Raw genomic sequence first — 23,991 nt, 5'->3', positions numbered from 1 at the left:
AAGAATCAACAACAAGTGGGACACAATCATGAAGTGGAACAACATTTATTGGATATTTCAAACTTTTTTAACAAATCAAAAACTGAAAAATTGGGCGTGCAAAATTATTCAGCCCCCTTAAGTGAATACTTTGTAGCGCCACCTTTTGCTGCGATTACAGCTGTAAGTCGCTTGGGGTATGTCTCTATCAGTTTTGCACATCGAGAGACTGATTTTTTTTCCCATTCCACCTTGCAAAACAGCTCGAGCTCAGTGAGGTTGGATGGAGAGCATTTGTGAACAGCAGTTTTCAGTTCTTTCCACAGATTCTCGATTGGATTCAGGTCTGGACTTTGACTTGGCCATTCTAACACCTGGATATGTTTATTTTTGAACCATTCCATTGTAGATTTTGCTTTATGTTTTGGATCATTGTCTTGTTGGAAGACAAATTTCCGTCCCAGTCTCAGGTCTTTTGCAGACTCCATCAGGTTTTCTTCCAGAATGGTTCTGTATTTGGCTCCATCTATCTTCCCATCAATTTTAACCATCTTCCCTGTCCCTGCTGAAGAAAAGCAGGCCCAAACCATGATGCTGCCACCACCATGTTTGACAGTGGGGATGGTGTGTTCAGGGTGATGAGCTGTGTTGCTTTTACGCCAAACATAACGTTTTGCATTGTTGCCAAAAAGTTCAATTTTGGTTTCATCTGACCAGAGCACCTTCTTCCACATGTTTGGTGTGGCTTGTGGCAAACTTTAAACAACACTTTTTATGGATATCTTTAAGAAATGGCTTTCTTCTTACCACTCTTCCATAAAGGCCAGATTTGTGCAATATACGACTGATTGTTGTCCTATGGACAGAGTCTCCCACCTCAGCTGTAGATCTCTGCAGTTCATCCAGAGTGATCATGGGCCTCTTGGCTGCATCTCTGATCAGTCTTCTCCTTGCATGAGCTGAAAGTTTAGAGGGACAGCCAGGTCTTGGTAGATTTGCAGTGGTCTGATACTCCTTCCATTTCAATATTATCGCTTGCACAGTGCTCCTTGGGATGTTTAAAGCTTGGGAAATCTTTTTGTATCCAAATCCGGCTTTAATCTTCTTCACAACAGTATCTCGGACCTGTCTGGTGTGTTCCTTGTTCTTCATGATGCTCTCTGCGCTTTTAACGGACCTCTGAGACTATCACAGTGCAGGTGCATTTATACAGAGACTTGATTACACACAGGTGGATTGTATTTATCATCATTAGTCATTTAGGTCAACATTGGATCATTCAGAGATCCTCACTGAACTTCTGGAGAGAGTTTGCTGCACTGAAAGTAAAGGGGCTGAATAGTTTTGCACACCCAATTCTTCAGTTTTTGATTTGTTAAAAAAGTTTGAAATATCCAATAAAAGTAGTTCCACTTCATGATTGTGTCCCACTTGTTGTTGATTCTTCACAAAAAAATACAGTTTTATATCTTTATGTTTGAAGCCTGAAATGTGGCAAAAGGTCGCAAAGTTCAAGGGGGCCGAATACTTTCGCAAGGCACTGTATATATATTTTTTAAGTTAAGTGGTGTGAATACTTTCTGAAGGCACTGTATCGACACAGAATTTACTCAACCCACATACAGTATGTACATACCAGGCAAAGAAAACTACAGAGTACACTATAAACAGTCTAAACTACAGACTACACTATATGCCGCGACACCTTAGTGGGGCTTGACGGCAGAACTGGCATCCTGGAACTACCCCATCGATCCACCACTCATCTCTGCTCTGCCTCCTTACTGCCTCCTTGGCGCTGACACCGCTCATTCCACTTCAGGCAGATCCAACAGGATGTTCACTTCTGCCTGCTTGCTTACGTCAGCCACTAGCTTCTTCCTTGCCACTCCTTCAATGCTTAGTAGCCTCAGGGCTCTCCAGAGTGATTGGCCTGCGAAGCCACTGTAGCCGAGCTAAATGAGGACCACCTGCTTGGTGCCTCTAGACGAGAGAACGATAACCATTGGTCAGACCTGCTTTGCAGTAGGAGAGCACATACTCGAGATAGGCTTGTCATCCACATATTGTGCAGCTGGGCTCCACATGTGGAGATTTTTGGTGTGGGCAAAACATTGTACACAGAGCAAGCCAGAAACTTAATCTGCTGTCCTTTCATGTTCTAGAAGTGTTGCCAGGTGAATGCCCTGTCTCGCATACTCTCTCGACGTGTCCAGCTGCCCTATTTTTTCATGGCTACATGGCTGATCTCCCTCTGCACCATGCCTCAACACTCTGCTTTCTTCCAGCTTGACCTGGTTCTGCATACCACACCCAGTCTGCCTTGGTTTACCGACCCAACAATGTCAGTCTGTTGTTGCCGTTGCTCCGCCTGTATGAGCGCTCTGCTGGCTGACCACTTGTGACCCGATCTGACCTCAATCTCTCACCTCCGTTCTGACCTCTCAAATAAAATCAAATGTATTTGTCACATGCTTTGTAAACAACAGGTGTGGACTAATAGTAAAATGTTTATATACGGGCCCTTGCCAACAATGCAGAGAGAAAGAAAATTGAGAAGTAATATAAAAATAAAATGCATAATAATTAAAGTAATAATAGATTCACAATGAGTAACAATAACTTGGCTATATACAAGTGGTACCAGTACCGAGTCGATGTGCAGGGGTACAAGGTAATTAAGGTAGATATGTACATAACTAGGAATAAAGTGACAGACAGTAAGTCGTAACAGAGGTGTATGTGATGAGTCAAAAAAGTTAGTGTAAAAAGGGTCAATGCAGATAGTTAAATGGTTAAACAAATAGCTACCCGGACTAACTATTTAGCAGTCTTATTGCTTGGGGGTAGAAGCTGTTCAGGGTCCTGTTGTTTCCAGACTTGATGCATTGGTACCGCTTGCTGTGCAGTAGCAGAGAGAACAGTCTACGACTTGGGTGGCTGGAAGACTTTAAAAAAATGTATGGCCTTCCTCTGACACAGCCTGTTATTGAGGTCCTGGTTGGCAGGGAGCTCGGCCCCAGTGATGTACTGGGCCGTACGCAATACCTTCTGTAGCGCCTTGCGATCAGATGCCATGCAGTTGCCGTACCAAGCTGTGATGCAGCCAGTCAAGATGTTCTCCATGGTGCAGCTGTAGAACCTTTTGAGGATCTGAGGACCCATGCCAAACCTTTTCAGCCTCCTGAGGGGAAGAGGCGGTGTCGTGCCTTCTTCATGACTGTGTTGGTGTGTTTTGACCATGATAGATCCTTAGTGATGTGGACACAGAGGAACTTGCAGGTCTTGGCCCTGCTCCACTACAGCCCCGTCGATGTGAATGGGGGCGTGCTCGGCCCTCCGTTTCCTGTAGTCTACGATCGGATCTTTTGTCTTGCTGACGTTGAGGAAGAGGTTGTTTTCCTGGCACCAGACTGGCAGGTCTCTGAATTCCTTTTATGCTGTCTGATCATCGTCGGTGATCAGGCCTATCACGTCATGTCATCGGTAACTTAATGATGGTGTTTGGAGTCGTGGTTGGCCACGCAGTCGTGGGTTTTTAATTTATTTTTTATTTCACCTTTATTTAACCAGGTAGGCCAGTTGAGAACAAGTTCTCATTTACAACTGCAACCTCGTGTCTTTGGCTATGCCGGATTAAGTGATATGACATGCTATGCTATAAAATAATTTCTCCGTAATTAATATCACCTGATTGAGCTAATCATGTAAATGTAATTAACTAGAGAGTCGGGCACCACAACATAATATGTATAGAGCTGTTATCTTCCGAATAAACTCTTAAAGACCTAGTAATATTTTACATCAATAGCAGTCAATATCAATCGTCATCTTAATTCAGTCTCATCTGAAAGTTGTAAATTCTTGGTTATCTGCACGAACCCTGGCTAACAATTTGAATCAGCAATACAAAATTGGGTTTAATTATTTATTTACTATATACCTAACTAATCACACAGAATTACACATACACATAATTAAATCAGTTATATTGATTACAAATTACGTCATAAAGGAAAACGTCCCTAGCGGGCGGAACAGATATGACAGCTTGTTACACAAAAGAAAACGGGCTGGGTTTGAGTGAAGGAGCGGGAAGACTGAGGAACAAAGGCCGAAGCTGTGCTATCGTAAATACAGTATCTTGTGCATTCTAAATTTCCGCCCATTTGGAAAAGGAAAATGCAATAAATATTTACTCTGAGCTGCGCTTCGGTAGGTTGGTGGTAGATGGAAGGCTGTGTTGCCCAACCGAGTCCTTTGAAGAATGTCTCTGGTTGTCAATTGGATACGTTGTAGTAACGTTGTTGTGTGGTGGACCGGATACTCTGTCTGTTCCTTCCTAACCTGCATTTGCAGTTGCTGTTGCTAACTCAATGGCTAGGAGGTAATACCTCTGTAGTGAATAAGAGTTCAAAGTTCATACCATTCGCAACCAAAGCTCACGCTGATGTTGGCTTCATTCTGTAGTTATTATCTGAACCATTCTGACATCGGACCGTCGTCCTACATCCTCGGAACAGGAAGTTATATTGTCGTCAAGGGCTTATATAGGAAGGGAGAGGAGGTCGTGTTTGAAAAGTTTCATAGCCCATGTCCCTTCACAGGGGCGGGCCACTGATTGAGCAGAGCCCTATTTTATGAAAACCCAAATCTCACATCTTAGAAGATAAAATCACATTTCATCCCATCACAAATAATTTCATATTCAAACATTTATATTGAACAACAATTCCATGTGAATCCGATAACTCTGATGTGTAGACTTTCCACTGTCGAGTTTATGTCATCTTATCATTGATGAGAATGTCTCAGATGACAACCGAACTGACATCATATTCATTAAGTACCACCGCATCTGTTCAATTGTTCGGATTACCAGAATATATTTCATTTCCCCCCACCTTCTGATGTTCCCAGAATCTCTATGTTCACCAAGGGTTTTGCAAATGTAACCTCAGTAGAGTAGAGAGAGGAAAAAGGGGGGGAAGAGGTATTTATGACTGTCATAAACCTATCCCCCAGGCCAACGTCATGACACTGGCCAAAATAAAGCAAAGCAGTGTGACAAAAACAACAACATAGAGTTACACATAAACAAACGTACAGTCAATAACACAAAATAAAATAAAAAAACAGGGAGGATGAACAGGGAGTACAGGAGCGTACTAAGCACGCACCCCTGAGGGGCCCCTGTGTTGAGGGTCAGAGTGGCGGATATGTTGTTGCCTATTCTCACCACCTGATGTTGAACGCTGAACTATAGTCAATAAATAGCAGTCTTACGTAGGTCTTCATTTTGTCCAAGTGGGAAAGGGCAATGTGGAGTGCAATAGAGATTGCATCATCTGTGGATCTATTGTGGAGGTGGGCGAATTGGAGTGGGTCAAGGGTGTCTGGTATGATTGTGTTGATGTGAGCCATGCCCAGTCTTTCAAAGCATTTTATGGCTACAGAAGTGAGTGCTAATTTAGACAGGTTTTCTTGGCGTTCTTGGGCACAGGGACTATGGTGTTCTGCTTGTAGGTGTTAGACTGGGGTCAGGAAGAGGTTGAAAATGTCAGTGAAGACACTTGCCAGCGGGTCATCTGCCCTGCGGCCCTGTGAATGTTAACCTTGTGACAGGCTTTGGTTTTTCCATTTATATTTTGAGGTTGGGCGTTAGCACTTTCGCACTGATTGGTGTCACCTCGTTAGTCAGTATGTATTCCACCTGTGCTGGCTTGTTCATCTCGTTAGTCGTAAGGTGTTTTACCTGTGCTGTCCCAGGTAATATTTAAGAGTGGCTGGCCCAGTGCTCAAGTTGTCTTGAGAGACATGGAAAGTTAACACCTTTAGTTGGCTCTCCCTATTTGATTTGTAGACAAACAATCCTTTATCTAATCTTCCCTGTTTTGCTCCACTTTTTGCTTTGCTTCCTGTCTTTAAGTTTGGTGTGGGTTTTTGTTTTGTTTGCCTCTTCTTGGGAAAATTTTGTGAACCCCTCCTAAAATCCCAACAGTTTTGTTTTGGTTGTGGTCAGTGACTCTTTGTTAGTTCCCCCTTCTGTTTGAGCGACATTTTGTTTTTCTTGCTGGGGAATGTAACCTGTTTAAAGGTCTTACTCGCATTGGTTTCGAAGACCGTGATCACTGTCATCTAGAACAGCTGGTGCTCTCACGCATGGTTCAGTGTTGCTTTCCTCAAAGCGAGTATAGAAGGCATTTAGCTTGTCTGGTAGGTTAGTAGGCTCGTGTCACTTGGCAGCTCACAGCTGGGTCTCCCTTTGTAATTTGTGATGGTTTGCAAGCCCTGCCACATCCGATCAGCGTCAGAGCCGATGTAGTAGGATTTGATCTTAGTCTTGTAATGACACTTTGCCTTTTTGATGGTTCAAATGGTATAGCAGGATTTGTTATTAGCATCTGGGTTAGTGTCCCTCTCCTTGAAAGCGTCAACTCTAGCCTTTAGCTCAGTGCAGATGTTGCCTGTAATCCATGGCTTCTGTTGGGGATATGTACGAACAGTTGAAGTCGGAAGTTTACATACACCTTAGCCAAATACATTTAAACTCAGTTTTTCACAATTCCTGACATTTAATCCTAGTAAAGATTCCCTGTTTTAGGGCAGTTAGGATCACCACTTTATTTTAAGAATGTGAAATGTCAGAATAATAGTAGAGAAAATTATTTATTTCAGCTTTTATTTCTTTCATCACATTCCCAGTGGGTCAGAAGTTTACATACACTCAATAAGTATTTGGTAGCACTGCCTTTAAATTGTTTAACTTGAGCTAGTGTAACTGATTCAGGTTTGTAGGCCTCCTTGCTCGCACATGCTTTTTCAGTTCTGCCCACAAATGTTCTATAGGATTGAGGTCAGGGCTTTGTGATGGCCACTCCAATACCTTGACTTTGTTGTCCTTAAGCCATTTTTGACTGATGTCTTGAGATGTTGCTTCAATATATCCACATAATTTTCCTACCTCATGATGCCATCTATTTTGTGAAGTGCACCAGTCCTTCCTGCAGCAAAGCACCCCTACAACATGATGCTGCCACCCGCCGTGCTTCACGGTTGGTATGGTGTTCTTCGGCTTGCAAGCCTCCCCCTTTTTCCTCCGAACATAAAAATGGTCATTATGGCCAAACAGTTCTATTTTTGTTTCATCAGACCAGAGGACATTTCTCCAAAAAGTATGATCTTTGTCCCCATGTGCAGTTGCAACCCGTAGTCTGGATTTTTATGGCGTTTCTGGAGCAGTGGCTTCTTCCTTGCTGAGCGGCCTTTCAGGTTATGTCGATATAGGACTAGTTTTACTTTAGAAATACAGTGGGGCAAAAAAGTATTTAGTCAGCCACCAATTGTGCAAGTTATCCCACTTAAAAAGGTGAGAGAGGCCTGTAATTCATCATAGGTACACTTAAACTATGACAGACAAAATTAGAAGAAAAAAATCCAGAAAATCACATTGTAGGATTTTTAATGAATTTATTTGCAAATTATGGTGGAAAATAAGTATTTATTGGTTCCTGCACGTTGGCCTCTATATCACCGTCTCTTTCTTTCCGAGTGTTGGGGATTAGGCCTGGTCTGGGGTGAGGAAATTGAAGAATCCGATGGCGACAACATTATGTAATATATATTTTTTTTATATATCAGTGCAAAGAGTCACAACAAATATCAGAATTGGTCAGGAGCCCGTAAAACATCTGCTATACATTCCACTGCTATTCCTCATTTTTTTCTCATTCTAGCTGTCGATGGAGCAGAAAATTCTTGGGACGACCAGCCATCTCCTGAGGAAGTGGTTAATTTTCCTGTCTCGTGCCTCCACTGTTGAAAGAGCTACTTCATAGACATGCAGTGGCCAGAGGAGTTTAGGAAGTACCCAGTGTTGGTAGCCCTATGCCTTAAACTTTCCTGTTAGGCCGCTCTTCTCCAGAGATGTCATCCACTTGTCGGCTTGAAAGAACATCTCTTTCACACAATCTTTGTCATTGAGATCGGCCCTGTACCACTTTCCCAGGCTCTTCACAGGCTTCTCTCTGATGGTGGGAATGGTCTCCTCTCTGATTTTGATTTTGAATTGTCGCTTTTTCAGGACTAGGCTTCTTGACTTTGCAGACTTGAACTCCATTCTGGCCCATTTGATGAGCTCTTCCAGATCCTCCAAAATCAGCCTTCTGGAGCTGACTTCATTTTCAGATCGTCCAAGAATGCTCTGATTGGTGCCTGCTGGACGCCGCTTGCCGGTACTGCACCCTGTCTGAGCTTCTCTGCTGATTTAACGAGGAAGTTCATAGCTGTAGAAAACAAAATGATTGAGAGTGCACCCGGCCACAATACCTACCTCCAGCCTCTCCACTTGTGAAGCGCATCTTGAAGTAGCATTGGAGGAGCTTCTGGAATCTTGCAGGTACATGAGTGGGGTTTGCACCAGCTTGTGGGGTATGGTTCTGTAGGCATTGGTTAGGTCCAGCCACAGGACTGCCAGGCCTTCTTGGTTCCGCTTTGCATCCTCGATCTTTGAGATGAAGATTGTGTGTTCAAGGCAGCCGGACAGCTGGAACTCTGCCCTTTTGTATGGATGTAGTTGTCCAACATGAATGTTGCCAACCTCTTTGCCTGGATTCCAAATAAGATTTTACCTTCCACATTGAGGAGTGAGATGTTTCGGAATTGCTTGATGTTTGTGGAGTTATCTTCTTTGGGAATGAAACAGCCCTCAGCAACTTGCCAGCTTTCTGCAAGATAATTTTTCCTCCATGCCACTTTCAGCAGCCTTGTACTGAATACCATTAGACCTTGGTGCTGATCTTCCCCTGGCCTTCTTGAGAAAGTAATCTCCTGCCAGCTGGGTTCGGACACCTCGAAGGGGATGGTGGCTTCATTGGTTTGACGAGTTTTGACATCTCTTCCAGCTCCTTTTCATGCCTGAGGTCACTGTGGACTCCACGAAGGTGCTCCTCCACCTCTTCCTTCGTTGCTTTGAGTTCTCCTGATCTTTTGTCCCCCATGGGTTTTGATAGATACTGGAAGGGTAAAGTCTGTCCTCTTCTTCATCCGCCTCCTTCTGTCCCTGCGATGGTCCCTGCGATGGTATTCAGCTCGGCACAAGGTATTAATACGCTCCCTCAGATTGTCTCAGATGTCCTTCAATGCTGGTTTTGCTCCCTCCCTAGCTTGGTGAAAAGCCTTCTTCAGCCTCCGCAGGTCACGTCTTAGGGTTGTTATGTTCTTTAGATGTCGGTTTTCTCTTGTCTTGATGTTTTTTTCCAAGGCTGCCAGCCCCTATGCTCCAGATGATAGTTGACATGGCTCGGATTTTCTTCCCTACATCTCCAGCACTTGATCCATGTCTCGGTCGAACATGTCCCATTCCTTCTTTGCTGACGCAGCAGACCATCTTAAGAACGATCAGGGCTTAATGATCGTGTACTCTGATAATCTCCAATCAGCACAGCCAGAAAAGAACTGGCAACCCAGATGTGTTTTCAGACCTCTCGTTTTTACAAATCTTCACACATCTGTAGACCCTAGATAAATTGTTTAGCTGTTCGTTGTCCTTCATGGTCTGTCCTGTACGTCAATCATTCTCCTCCGCTTTCGCCCGAGAGTGCTATCTTATTAGGTATCTTTCCATAGTGATTGATAGTGGGTACCTTCTTGGGAAGGTTGTGCTTAAGCCTGCCAAGAAAGATCTTTAATGTTATGGGGCTATTTTGCTTCCACTGGTCCTGGGAATCTTAAGGTCAACTGCATCATGAACTTTACTACCAGGAAATTTTAGCTAAAAACATGGTTGCTTCTGCCAGGAGACTGAAACTAACCCCAAGCACATATCAAAATCCACAAAGAAATGGTTATTTGACCACAAAATGTACATTTTGCAATGACTTGAACCTCATTGAAAACCTGTTGTTTGAATTGAAGAGGGCAGTCCATAAGCGCAGACCAAGGATTTCAAGGATCTGGAAAGATTATGCATGGAGGAATGATCTAATATCCCTCCCAATGTGTTCTCCAATCTCATAAAATATTTTGGAAAAAGGCTCAGTGTCGTTATCGAGGGTGCTGGAGTATTGGAATAATTCTATTTTAGAAGAAAAAAATCCTTGTTAAAAAAAAATATTTCTCTGAGCAATTCTATTAGTATAAAATAATATAATTTTCCCAGTTTTGGGAGCATATAATTTAGCTTAGCAATTTTTTTTATACAGTCTTTTTTTGCTCATATTTTTTAAGGGTGCCAATAATTTGAGGTGACTGTACATTTGCATGTTCAGGAATTTTACTTGGTGAAATGGTATAGGACTGAAAGGTATTGGGGGTGGGTAAACATTCCATGTTGAAAGTGTGCTTATTATAGTGATGGGGCAAAAATCAGTACAGTTACATATTGGGATATTATTTTGGGCAATATATTGTATCGTTTTGACTATCACAATATTATTTTTGCGCTGGTTGGCTGTACCTGCACCAAAACTCCAGTATGTTTCCTTCATAGCTTGTTCTCCATATTTTTTTTTAATTAGTTTTTCTCATGGTTCTCTCTGGTTCTCTCTGTTTGGAACATCAAAACGCAATATCGTATCGTGACATCCCTGGCAATTCCCAGCCCTAGTGTATTATCTGTGTGTGTACGTACTTGAAGGAGTATATGTCTGTGTAATTTGTATCACCTGTCTCTTCCAGGAGGAGGAGGGTCCAGAGGTGCTGCTGGTGAAGGAGGAGGGCTGTGAGGAGGGTCTGGGGAACCCTGAGGGGACCATGATCATAGAAGACAACCAGACTACACCTCCTGAACCCACAAAGGAACCAGCTGAGCAGCACAGGACCACACACAGTCTCACTGAGGTGAGCCCACTGTGAACTACTGTCTGAATGGTATTAGGTCAGGGCCCGTATCCACAAAGCCTCTCAGAGTAGGAGTGCTGATCTAGGATCAGTTTAGTCTTTTAGATCATAATGAATAAGATCATATGGAAATATCCTAGATCAGCACTCCTACTCTGAGATTTTTTCTGGATACAGGCCCAGGTGTTGATTCATTTTGCCTTATGTGTGGGACCATGCATTTGAATTATCAAACCATTTTAATGAGTGTCAAGTAATCAAATCAACTAATATGGTTGCATAGTATCAAATTAACTAACATGTTTACATAATACTCATAGAAATCCCTCATTGCCCAATCAGAAGATGCTCCATAGCAAGGTGCTCATCAGATTTCTTGATCCAACATCCTCTCACTCTGTATCTCTTACAGTCAGTAGACATGGAGGATGGGAAGCCTGATCTGCTGCTGGTCAAAGAGGAGACGATAGAAGACGGACCAGAGAGCATTCACCTGCTGAGTGGACTAAAGATGGGGGAGCAAGGTAAGAGAGAAATACATATAGCCTACGTACAGTGTTTATAAAAGTATTCATAGTCCTTGACTTATTCCACATTGTGTTGTGTTACAGCCTGAATTCAAAATATTATTTCTCCCTCATCTCCATAGTGACAAAGTGAAAACCGTGTTTTTAGACATTTTAGCTAATTTTTCACACCCCTGAGTCAATACATGTTAGAATCACCTTTGGCAGCGATTACAGCTGAGACGGCAGGTAGCCTAGTGGTTAGAGCTTTGGGCCAGTAACAGTTAACTGCCTTGTTCAGGGGCAGAACGAAAGATTTGTATCCGCCCCAGCTGTAATTGCTGCCAAAGGTGATTCTAACATGTATTGACTCAGTGGTGTGAATAAATTTGCTAATATGTCTAAATATGTTTTCACTTTATTATTATGGGGTATTGTGTGTAGATGGGTGAGAAAAAATATTTAGAATTCAGGCTGTAACACAACACCATTTCAGTTTAATCGTCACTTGTGTCAGGTACAACTTGTGTACCTATTACAGTGAATTGCTGTCATAGTATGTATCTAGTATTTCTCATAGTAGAATAATAACAGAGTCATGATAATACAACATTAGATCAATAATAACACAAGGATAACCCTGATGAAAAAGTTTCAAGACAAAGTTTCATACTTATAATTGGATGGAACTACATGAGTTTTCATAGCCTACTGTTATATTACACCAAGACAAACCCAGTTGGTCAGATCATCATCAAGTATGCTAGACATTTATAGAATAAATCATCCCTAGTTTGATGATTCTGTCATAATCAGTGAAAACCAGTGAAACTGTTTCAGATGCAAAGTGTTAGCCATCCTGATCAGCTTACTTTAGCTAGCAGTAAAACGAACGTAACCGCCAAAAGGCGGCAGATAACGTGTGACGTCCACAGGCAGGAGCGAGCTCTGTCTATACTCCTGCCTATCTCATTACTTCTTTCGTGCCAATACACATGTATTATTTGAGTGCAATGAAAATGAATGGGACATATTGACACATGAAAGGCAGCGAAGCTCTCTGCCTGCCTTTTGGCGTCCGTTAGCTGCCAGTATAAGGTAGAAAAGACGCACGCGCAAGTCATGTCAATGCCTTGCATTGAGTTTGGAGTTTTGAAGGGCTGGAAAAAGGGATACAGTGAGTCTGCCTTTCTCCCTGGCCTGCTTGCTCATTTTGTACCAGATCACTACACACTTCCCAAATGAAGATGACAAGACACTGCCTACCCTGAATGCATGTCACTGCTACATACAGTAATATATTTTCTTCATTCATAAAATTAAATCAGTGCATCTTATTTTTACATACAAAACACACACGTTATAATGTATGCACTTGACCAGGTAATTGACAAAATAAACTCCATGTATAGAGTTTTCTGACATATTAAGTCTATTTTCTAACCCTCAGGTTGTTGGCTGGAGGATAACAGAGGAAAATGGGCGGCCATCATGGATTCCCAGACCCAGACCGGTGCAGCCAAGGGCCCAGTGGACAACATCACCAAGCAGGCCAGGACCAGAGGTGACATAGTGGAGGTCAGTGGATGGGACAGCGTCCTCAACTCTGGGCTGGGGAACAACATTGTTAATCAGAAACAGAAAGTTGAACACAAAACAACATCTGAACTTAGTCTCCATGACAACAGATTGGCTGAGACCAGGGCAAGGCGTAGATTTGGTCTTCATGGATGTGGAGGTGTCCGTATACGGCTGGAGAGAACAGACACAGACTCGGCTAGCGATGCTCCGTCCTGCTCCTATAGTTGTGATTCAGACAGACTGATGGCACCTCAGGTTAACCCCCTAACAGGTGCTGCCTTAAGCCTGCCTTCTATAGGATCTATCAACTGGAACATGGACCCTGAGACAACACAGACACTCCCTGGCCTTCATCCTCCTCACACTCTCCTAATGTTAAACCAGACCTCAGACAATGCCAGTGTCTCAACACCAAATGGCAACACAAGCCCATTGACAAATCACAGTAGTAGAGACGGAATCACTAAAGGTGGCAGCGCTAAAGAGAAGCGCTTCCCGTGTTCGTTCTGTGGGAAAACCTTCAGTTTCCCCAATCAGGTGAAGATCCACCAGAGGATGCACACAGGGGAGAAACCATTCGGCTGCCACTTGTGCGGGGACAGCTTCTCCTATTTGTCGAGCCTGAAGAGGCACCAGAGAGTCCACACAGGGGAGAAACCATACAGCTGCCCCCAGTGTCAGAAACGGTTCTCCCACCAGCACCACTTGAAGATACACCTGAAGACCCACACGGGAGAGAGGCCGTTTGCCTGTACGCACTGCGGGAAGAGGTTTTCAGAGAGGAGCTACCTCAGGATACACCAGCAGAAAATGCACACTGCCCATGTATAGAATATTGTGACATGTAATGTAGCTAGTTTGTTTGTAGTTAGTTATGTTGGTTGTGGATGTATAAGGAACTGGATGAGGTGAACTGAGGAAAGAATGAGTATGATGAGGCAGAGTAGATGATATGGTGATGGTTGGTGTGATGGTGTCTGTAAAAATGCTTCAATGATGAAAAGGTTGATATTGGTATGTTATTATGAAATAATAGTAGTGCCTTAATTGATGTTTACTTGTCATGAAGTAGTGAAGATGTGTAATGTGATGTTGAACCTTTTCCAAAGTCTTCTAAAATGAATTTGATCAAAGCGAGTCTACCAGATTTAAGGAAAAGGTCATGAGAAAAGTGATTATACTTGTCACATGTATTGTTTTGTGTAATAAAAGTACTGTACTTCATGTTTGGTGAGTATATGCCCATATTGAAATTATATACAACCTGACTCTGGTGAATGACTTAATTTTGTATCATTGCAGGGACAGATTTTCCCTCATCTCAGTTGAACCAAAACATTATACTAAATTCTTAAATCAACACATGGACATTTTTTTATAACTAACTCCAATGGCTACATATTGTTAGATAAACTATACAGTGCATTCTGAAAGCATTTAGACTCCTGCCCTTTTTCCACATTTTGTGACGTTAGTCTTATTCTAAAATGTATAAACTATTTTGTTTTTCATCAATCTACACAGAATACCCCATAATGGCAAAGCAAAAACAGGTTTTTAGAAATGTTTGCTAATTTATTAAATATAAAAAACAGAAATACCTTATTTACATAAGTATTCAGACCCTTTGCTATGAGACTCGAAATTGAGTTCCGCTGCATCCTGTTTCCATTGATCGTCCTTGAGATGTTTCTACAACTTGATTGGAGTCCACCTATGGTAAATTCAGTTGATTGGACATGATTTGGAAAGGCACACACCAGTCTCTATAAGGTCCCACAGTTGACAATGCATGTCAGAGCAAAAACCATGCCATGAGTTTGAAGGAATTGTCCATAGAGCTCAGAGACAGGATTGTGTTGAGGCACAGATCTGGGGAAGGGTACCAAAACATTTTTGCAGCATTGATGATCCCCAAGAACACAATGACCTCCATCATTCCTAAATGGAAGAAGTTTGGAACCACCAAGCCTCTTCCTAGAGCTGGCCGCCCGGCCAAACTGGGCAATCGGGGGAGAAGGGCCTTGGTCAGGGAGGTGACCAAGAACTCGATGGTCACTGACAGAGCTCCAGAGTTCCTCTGTGGAGATAGGAGAACCTTTTAGAAGGACAACCATCTCTGCAGCACTCCACCAATCAGGCCTTTATGGTAGAGTGGCCAGACGGAAGCTACTCCTCATGAAAAGGCATATGACAGCTCGCTTGGAGTTTGCCAAAAGGCACCCAAAGGACTCTTGGATTAAACCAAGATTGAACTATTTGGCCTGACTGCTAAGCGTCACGTCTGGAGGAAACCTGGCACCATTCCTACGGTGATGCATGGTGGTGGCAGCATCATGCTGTGGGGATGTTTTTCAGTGGCAGAGATTGGAAGACTAGTCAGGATCGAGGGAAATACGAATGGAGCAGATTACAGAGAAATCCTTGATGAAAACCTGCTCAGGACTTCAGACTGGAGCGAAGGTTCACTTTCCAACAGGACAATGACCCTAAGCACACAGACAAGACAACGCAGGAGTGGCTTCGGGACAAGGCTTTGAATGTCCTTGAGTGGCCCATCCAGAGCCCAGACTTGAACCCCATCGAACATCTCTGGAACATCTCTGGAACATCCAACCTGACAGAGCTTGAGAGGATCTGCAGAGAAGAATGGGAGAAACTCCCCAAATACAGGTGTGCCAAGCTTGTAGCGTCATACCCAAGAAGACTCAAGGCTGTAATCGCTGCCAAAGGTGCTTCAACAAAGTGCTGAGTAAAGGATCTGAATACTAATGTAAATGTGATATTTCCCCAAAAAATGTATATATACATTTGCAAAAAAATGAAAAACTATTTATTTTTTGTCATTATGGGGTATTGTGTGTAGATTGAAGAGGGGAAAAACTATATAATCAATTTTAGGATAAGAATGTAACGTAACAAAATGTCAAGGGGTCTGAATACTTTCTGAATGCATTGTATATAGAAACATACACTACTGTTCAAAAGTTTGGGGTCACTTAGAAATGTCCTTGTTTTTGAAAAAAAAGCTAATTTTTGTTGATTAAAATACCATCAAATTGATCATGAACACAGTGTAGACCTTGTTAATGTTGTAAATTAATATTGTAGCTGGAAACTGCAGATTATTTATGGAATATCTATATAGGTGTACAGAGGCCCATTATCAGCAACCATCACTCCTGTGTTTCAATGGTACGTTGTGTTAGCTAATCCAAGTTTATCATTTTAAAAGGCTAATTGATCATTAGAAAACCCTTTTACAATTATTTTAGCACAGCTGAACACTGTTGTGCTAATTAAAGACGCAATAAAACTGGCATTCTTTAGACTAGTTGAGTATCTGGAGCATCAGCATTTATGGGTTCGATTACAGGCTCAACATGGCCAGAAACAAAGAACTTTCTTCTGAAACTCGTCAGTCTATTCTTGTTCTGACGAATTATGGCTATTCCATGCGAGAAATTGCCAAGAAACTGAAGATATCGTACAACACTGTTGTCACAATCGTCGTTGGAAGCATACTCGGACCAAATTGCAGCGTGATCTGGGTTCCACATATATTGGAGTGAAACTAACAAAAAACAATAAAGAATACACAACACGTGAAGCTCATGCAGTGCTCACAGGCAACTACACAGAAACAAGATCCCATAAAACACAGTGGGGAAATGGCTGCCTAAATATGATCCCCAATCAGAGACAACGATAAACAGCTGCCTCTGATCGGGAACCATACCAGGCCAACATAGAAACAAAACAACCTAGATAGGAACAACCCCCCTAGTCACACCCCGACCTAACCAAAATAGACAATAAAAAAAGGTTCTCTATGGCCAGGGCGTGACAACTGTGTACTACTCCCTTCACAGAACAGTGCAAACTGGCTCTAACCAGAATAGAAAGAGGAGTGGGAGGCCCCGGTGCACAACTGAGCAAAAGGACAAGTACATTAGAGTGTCTAGTTTGAGAAACAGATGCCTCACAAGTCCTCAACTGGCATCTTCATTAAATAGTACCTGCAAAACAACAGTCTCAACGTCAACAGTGAAGAGGCGACTCCGGGATGCTGATAAACTTGGATTAGCTAACAAAACGTGCCATTGGCACACAGGAGTGATGGTTGCTGATAATGGGCCTCTGTACGCTTATGTACATTTGAAGTCGGGAAGTTTACATATACTTAGGTTGGAGTCATTAAAACTCGTTTTACAACCACTCCACAAAACTCTTGTTAACGAACTATAGTTTTGGCAAGTCGGTTAAGACATCTACTTTGCTGGAGGAAACAGGTACAAAAGTATCTATTTCCACAGTAAAACGAGTCCTATATCGACATGACCTGAAAGGCCATTCAGCAAGGAAGAAGCCACGTCTCCAAAACCACCATAAAAAAGCCAGACTACTTTTTGCAACTGCACATGGGGACAAAGATCGTACTTTTTGGAGAAATGTCCTCTGGTCTGATGAAACAGAATTAGAACTGTTTGGTCATAATGACCATCGTTATGTTTGGAGGAAAAGGGGGAGGCTTGCAAGCCGAAGAACACCATCCCAACCGTGAAGCACGGGGGTAGCAGCATCATGTTGTGGAGGTGCTTTGCTGCAGGAGGGACTGGTGCACTTCACAAAATAGATGGCATCATAAGGAAGGAAAATTGTAGATATATTGAAGCAACATCTCAAGACATCAATCACAAAGTTTAAGCTTGGTCGCAAATGGGTCTTCCAAATGGACAATGATCCCAAGCATACTTCCAAAGTTGTGGCAAAATGGCTTAAGGACAACAAAGTCAAGGTATTGGAGTGGCCATCACAAAGCCCTGACCTCAATCCTATAGAAAATTTGTGGGCAGAACCGAAAAAGCGTGTGCGAGCAAGGAGGCCTACAAACCTGACTCAGTTACACCAGCTCTGTCAGGAGGAATGGGCCAAGATTCAACCAACTTATTGTGGGAAGCTTGTGGAAGGCTACCCGAAACGTTTGACCCAAGTTAAACAATTTAAAGGCAATGCTACCAAATACTAATTGAGTGTATGTAGACTTCTGACCCACAGGAAATGTGATGAAAGCTGAAATAAATCATTCTCTCTAATATTATTCTGACATTTCACATTCTGAAAATAAAGTGGTGATCCTAACTGCCCTAAAACAGTTTTACTAGGATTATATGTCAGGAATTGTGAAAAACTGAGTTTAAATGTATTTGGCAAAGGTGTATGTAAACTTCCAACTTCAACTGTAGATATTCCATTAAAAAAACAGCAGTTTCCAGCTACAGTAGTCATTTACATGAACAATGTCTACACTGTATTTTAGATCAATTTGATGTTATTTTAATGGACAAAAAATTTCTAATTTCTAATTCTAAGTGACCCGAAACTTTTGAACGGTGGCGTAGGTGGACACCCCTTCAAATGAGTGGATTTGGCTATTTCAGCCACACCCGTTGCTTTTCGGTTAATTAAATCGAGCACACAGTCAGGCAGGCAATCTCCATATATAAACATTGGCAGCAGAATGGCCTTACTGACGAGCTCAGTGACTTTCAACGTGGCATTGTCATAGGATGCCACCTTTCCAACAAGTCAGTTCATCAAATGTCTGCCATACTATATCTGCCCTGGTAAGCCACACAAGCTCACAGAACAGAACCTCCCGAGTTCCAAACTGCCTGTGGAAGCAACACCAGCATGAAATGGGTTTCCATGGCCAAACAGCTGCATATAAGCCTAAGATCACCATGCACAATGCCAGTGTCGGCTAAAGTGGTGTAAAGCTCGCCGCAATTGGACTCTGGATCAGTGGAAACGCGTTCTCTGGAGTGATGAATCACGCTTCACCATCTGGCATTCCGACGGACAAATCTGGGTTTGGCGGATACCAGGAGAACTGCCCCAATGCATGCTGCTGACTATAAAGTTTGGTGGAGGAGGAATAATGGTCCGGGGCTGTTTTCCATGGTTCGGGCTAGGCCCCTTAGTTCCAGTGAAGGGAAATCTTAATGCTACAGCATACAATGTGACATTCTAATCTAGACTAATCTGTTTTCAACTTTGTGGCAACAGTTTGGGGAAGGCCCTTTCCTGTTTCAGCATGACAATGCCCCTGTACACAAAGCGAGGTCCATAAAGAAATGGTTTGTCAAGATCAGTGTGGAAGAACTTGAATGGCCTGCACAGACCCTGACCTCAACCCAATCGAACACCTTTGGGATGAATTGTAATGGCGACTGTGAGCCAGGCCTAATCGCCAACATCAATGCCCGACCTCACTAATGCTCTTCTGGCTGAATGGAAGCAAGTCCCCGCAGCAATGTTCCAACATCTAGTGGAAAGCCTTCTCAGAAGAGTGCTTGGGCTTGACTATGGTTTGCATTTTATACTATTATGTCATGTTTCTGTGTGTACAGTAAAGACTTTCTTATATACATCTTTATATGCTCTTCTCTACATTTTGTGTTTACAGTCTGCAGTCCATGAGGACCTGCTGATATCTGGTGTTGCTGGCGGGAGAGACTGGACCTCTGAAACAAATGGTCACAAACCTTGGCTCCGGATCAGGACACTGGATCAGGAGCCTTCGCTCTTACTTCCCGAGTTGGAACCAGGACCGAACCACGAGGAACAGAGACTCCACCACCACACAGAACACAACCAGTGGACAGGTGGACAGAACCACCTCAGTCCTGGTGGTCATCAGAGAGACAGAGGCTCCAGTCAGCGATCCAGTCTGCAGCCCAGACCCTTCTCTTTACAGTCTCAGTGCAGGGATGAAGCAGGGCCTGGGGATAATAGAGACAGACCCTCCTGTTCCTATGATACAAACACCACAATATCCATGATGAACAGAGCAGGTCACCCTGGGCTTCAGCTTTCACAGAGAGTAGTGGGAGACCCCCCTGGTGGTAGTCTATCAGCAAGTCTGTCTTCTCCTTCAGAGTCTCGTCTAATGCCTGGTGACTGGGTTCATAGAAAGCCTGGACCTGGGTCTAGCCTTCCTCAGTTACCTCATGGTTACCCCACCAATACAGACAGGGTCAGGATGGGCGTTCACCACGAGAGGTACCTTGCCTATAACACAGCAAATCCCAACAACACCCAAACAATGGCTAGAGGTCAAGGAGGGAGCTCAAATACCCCTGTTTCTACCTTCTCAGGTGTCATTGGGTCACAACGTGGGAGGCCGAGCGTTAGGACCGACGCCAACAAGCCGTACGCCTGCCCCACGTGTGGGAAGTGCTTCGCTGAAGCGTATTATGTGAAGATGCACCAGACCGTTCACACCAAGGAGAGGCCCTTCAAGTGTAAACTATGTTACAAGAGCTTCTCCTTCCTGAGTAACCTTATCAGACATAGGAGTGTTCACAACGGGGAGAAATCGTAGCAGTGTGGCTTGAGTTGTAAACAGTGGCTATCTGGGAACCATTCTTTAGCTGACATATTATATAGTAAGAGGGTAATCAACCACATACCCTTCATTAACTTTTCATTTGAAACAGGCTTGTTTTTAGAGAAGTCGTATTATTTTCTATTCTATTTTCTATTCTGTTCTTGCTAACGCCGCTCTTTCTTTCTCTCTGCTTGAAAGATACTGATCATAGGAGACCTGGTGTGTAATGTCATAAGAAGTATTTGAAAGAACAGCGAGCATACCCTTTTCATTTAACCACACCCTTTGAGGTATGACGCAAACCAATAAGATCGGTAGGTGGAAACCAGAAGAGATGACTCTGGCACAATGTCGGAAACGGATGTTTTGTTTGAAACTGCTGGCGAGTGAAGATGACAGTGAGAATGAGTGGGTTTCACTGGCGAAAAAGAAAGGAAACAAGAGAAGTAAAATTGTGATGTAAAATAGGAAACTGTTTTTTGGTCGAGGTGAAGGTGAAGGTTTTGGACCAATGGAACCTGGGAGATCCGTTTGAAGTCTCCATAAATGTCATGGATGTGTTGGGTGTCAGTGAGTCAGAAGAAGTGGGCTTATTTAGATTTTTTGGTGTGTGTCGAGACATGATCAGGTGTCTCGGTCAATGAGAGAAGACTTGAAATAGACAAGATGGCGGCGTACACATTGTTGGATTACTTCATGGAGCGCAAAAAAAATATTTATTTTAATAACAGATCATTTTCATCTGAATTCAAACGGACCCCTTGCAACTACACACAGACATTTTATGGGACTCCTGTTTCCACGAATCGAGGACGAAGGCAATATCACCAAACTAAAGTTGGTCGAAAATGATCTGTGCTACACCAAACAGTACTTATCCTGTAACACCCATTAATGGATACCAAAAGTCTTCGGATAAATCACATCTGGTGTAACAATCTGTAGCTTAGGCAGTACAAGGAATCCTGTACCCTGAACCTGTGTAGGGATTTGATTTGGATTGGACTGTGAGTGACTGAAGAAGTGGGATGGTTTTGATTGATCTATATTTGTATTTAGTGTATTGTCGTTTCTACCCCCCTCCCTCTTTCCCGCAATAGCTTCTAGAGGGTTCACACATGGGGAAAACCCTAAAGTTGCCACCAGCACCACCTTTAGATGTACCTGAAGGTCCACATGGGAGAGAGGCTGTAAGCCTGTACGCACTGCAGGAAGAGGTTCTCAGAGAGGAGCTACCTCAGGATACACCAGCAGAAAAATCATCCCACTCTATATCGTAGAAAGTCACCATTCCACTCAATAGCATACTAAGTAACCCTTCCACTCGATAGCTTCTGACGTTTAGATCAAACTCTTCATTAAAGACAAAGATTAATTTTCATTGTTGTCAGCAGAAAATATCATTTGGTATAATAAGAGTAACAGATTTCAGTGTTGAACATTCCTGGGTAGGATATTGCATCCAGACACTTATTGTGTTTGTACTGTGTAGGCTGAATGATGTTCACAAATTCATTTTTATTACTTCCATTCAACTACTTAATTTTTTCCAAAAGACACTTTTAATGAGAAAATGAACGCAGTTTATCAAGTTCATGCAGTTGTTTTGTTTAGACTTGTGTATGTGTGGTTCTATTGCTAATACTCGTTTTAATGTGTCACTATGGGATTTGCTCGGGGGTGGATTATTTGTTTGAAATCTCCAATCACACAGCATTTGTTGGAGACAGAGAAGTCGAGTGGCGCCCACTGGTCAACAAGGATTATCCCTCATCTTGGTAGCCCCTCGATGACCAGGGAAACTCTGGTTAGCGGAGATCAGTCTCCTGCTTTACATCGAGCCCTGGCAACTACTGTTACGCAGGGATCTTTTGACCCAGGCGAACTGAGAGATTTTCCACCCTCACCCAGAAACCATGGCCCTCTGGGCCTGGCCTGTGAGAGGGTACATCTGAATGTGACAGGCTTGCCTCTCTGAGTCATTGAGGCTATCCAGAATGCAAGAGCCCCTTCTACACGTTCACTGTATGGAAACAAATTATGCGTTTTTGATGAATTGGTGAGACCAAAAACAGATTATTCCTTACCAATGCTCTGTATCCGAGGTTTTATGCTTCTCGCAGGACTTTTTGGACATAGACCTTGACAGTGGAGAACACCTTCCCTATCTAGCCACTATCTCGGGCCGTGTCATATAGGCTTCAACAACAACACAGTAGGGAACACCCTCTGTTGTGTTGTTTCATGAAGGGAGCTCGTCGCTTATGCCCAGTCTCCAAGCCTTCAGCCCCGTCTTGGGGTCTGTCTTTTGTGCTTGAGGCGATTTCACAGCAACCTTTTGAGCCGACTTGAAAACTTAGTTGAAAAATCTCTCCTTCAAGATGGCTTTGCTGATTGCCCTTACATCCGGAAAGCAAGTGAGTGAGCTGCACGCACTGTCAGTCCACCATTCGTGCCTACAGTTTGCCCCGGGGTTATCCAAGGTAACATTGTTACCCAACCCTGCCTTTATGCCAAGGTCAGCAGCAATTACAATTGTCTCGCCCTGGAGCTTATGGCTTTCCGCCCGCCACCCTTCACTTATATGGAAGAAGAGCACCTCCACCGTTTATGTCCAGTACGTGCTTTATGCATCTACTTAGATAGAACGAGAGCATGGTATAAGAGTGACCAACTCTTCGTGTCTTGGGCATCCCCCTGTAAGTGCTGATCTAGAATCAGATTTGCCTTTTAAATCATAATGAATAAGACTATTTAGACAGGTGTGGACCTGATCCTCGATCAGCACTCCTACTTGGACTCTTTGTGGATACAGGCCAGGGTCTTCAATCATTTTAAGTGTGGGACCACACCTTTGAATTATCAAACCATTTAAAGTGTCAAGTAATCAAATCGACTTACATGTTTGCATAGTATCAAATGAACGAAGACGTTTTGCATAGTATCAAATCAACTAACATGATGTTCTCAGAGGGGAGCTACCTCAGGACACACCAGCAGAAAACGCACACGGCCCATGTATAGAGTGATATGTAGTACTAGTTTGTTTATTTGTAGTTCATTCTGGTGGATTTGGATATTGTAGGGAACTGGATGAGGTGACCTGAGGAAAGAATGAGTATGATGAGGCAGAGTAGATGATATGGTGATGGTTGATGTGATGGTGTCTGTAAAAATGCTTCACTAATGAAGAGTGACAACTGTGTCCCTTTTGGTTGAGACTGGTGTTTTATAGTGAGATAATGATAGTGCCTTAATTCATGTTTACTAGACATGAAGTAGTGAAGCTGTGTGTAATGTAATGTTGAACCCTTTCCAAAGTATTCAAAAAGGAATTCTATCAAAGTGAGGGTACCAGATTTACAGAAAAGGTAGTGTTACCATAGTGTCACGTATCGGTTTGTGCAATAAAAGTACTGTACTTCATGGTATGTGAGTGTATGACCATTTTGTCGAAATTAAATACAAAATTGACTCTGTGCTGACTGACTTGGTTATTTTTGAATCATTGCAGGGACTGCGTTTCCCTTCTCTCAGTCGAACCAAAACATTGTACTTAATAATTGAAACGACACATATGGAGAAAATATATCATAATAAACTCAACTGACTGTGGTTAACATGTTCTAATATGTCATGTTTCTGTGAGTACAGCAAAGACTTATATAAACCTTTATATGCTCTTCTGTACAA

The 23,991-nt window shown here is 42.9% G+C and overlaps 1 protein-coding gene across 1 annotated transcript in view; it reads left to right on the top strand.

The window, feature by feature from the left end:
• The window catches only part of LOC139374760 (uncharacterized), a 31,366-nt gene extending 7,588 nt beyond the window's left edge, over window positions 1-23,778 (top strand). Inside the window, exons 4-7 of the mRNA XM_071115890.1 lie at window positions 10,657-10,818; window positions 11,231-11,342; window positions 12,775-12,902; window positions 19,375-23,778. Coding sequence (XP_070971991.1) covers window positions 10,657-10,818; window positions 11,231-11,342; window positions 12,775-12,902; window positions 19,375-20,292 — 1,320 coding nt within the window. The 3' untranslated portion in view covers window positions 20,293-23,778. The remainder of the gene's footprint in view (window positions 1-10,656; window positions 10,819-11,230; window positions 11,343-12,774; window positions 12,903-19,374) is intronic.
• Window positions 23,779-23,991: the final 213 nt, after the last annotated feature.

Source organism: Oncorhynchus clarkii, chromosome 19, assembly GCF_045791955.1.
Source record: "Oncorhynchus clarkii lewisi isolate Uvic-CL-2024 chromosome 19, UVic_Ocla_1.0, whole genome shotgun sequence".
In the NCBI taxonomy this organism is placed as follows: Eukaryota; Metazoa; Chordata; class Actinopteri; order Salmoniformes; family Salmonidae; genus Oncorhynchus; species Oncorhynchus clarkii.
This window is presented reverse-complemented; position numbering and strand designations above follow the sequence as displayed.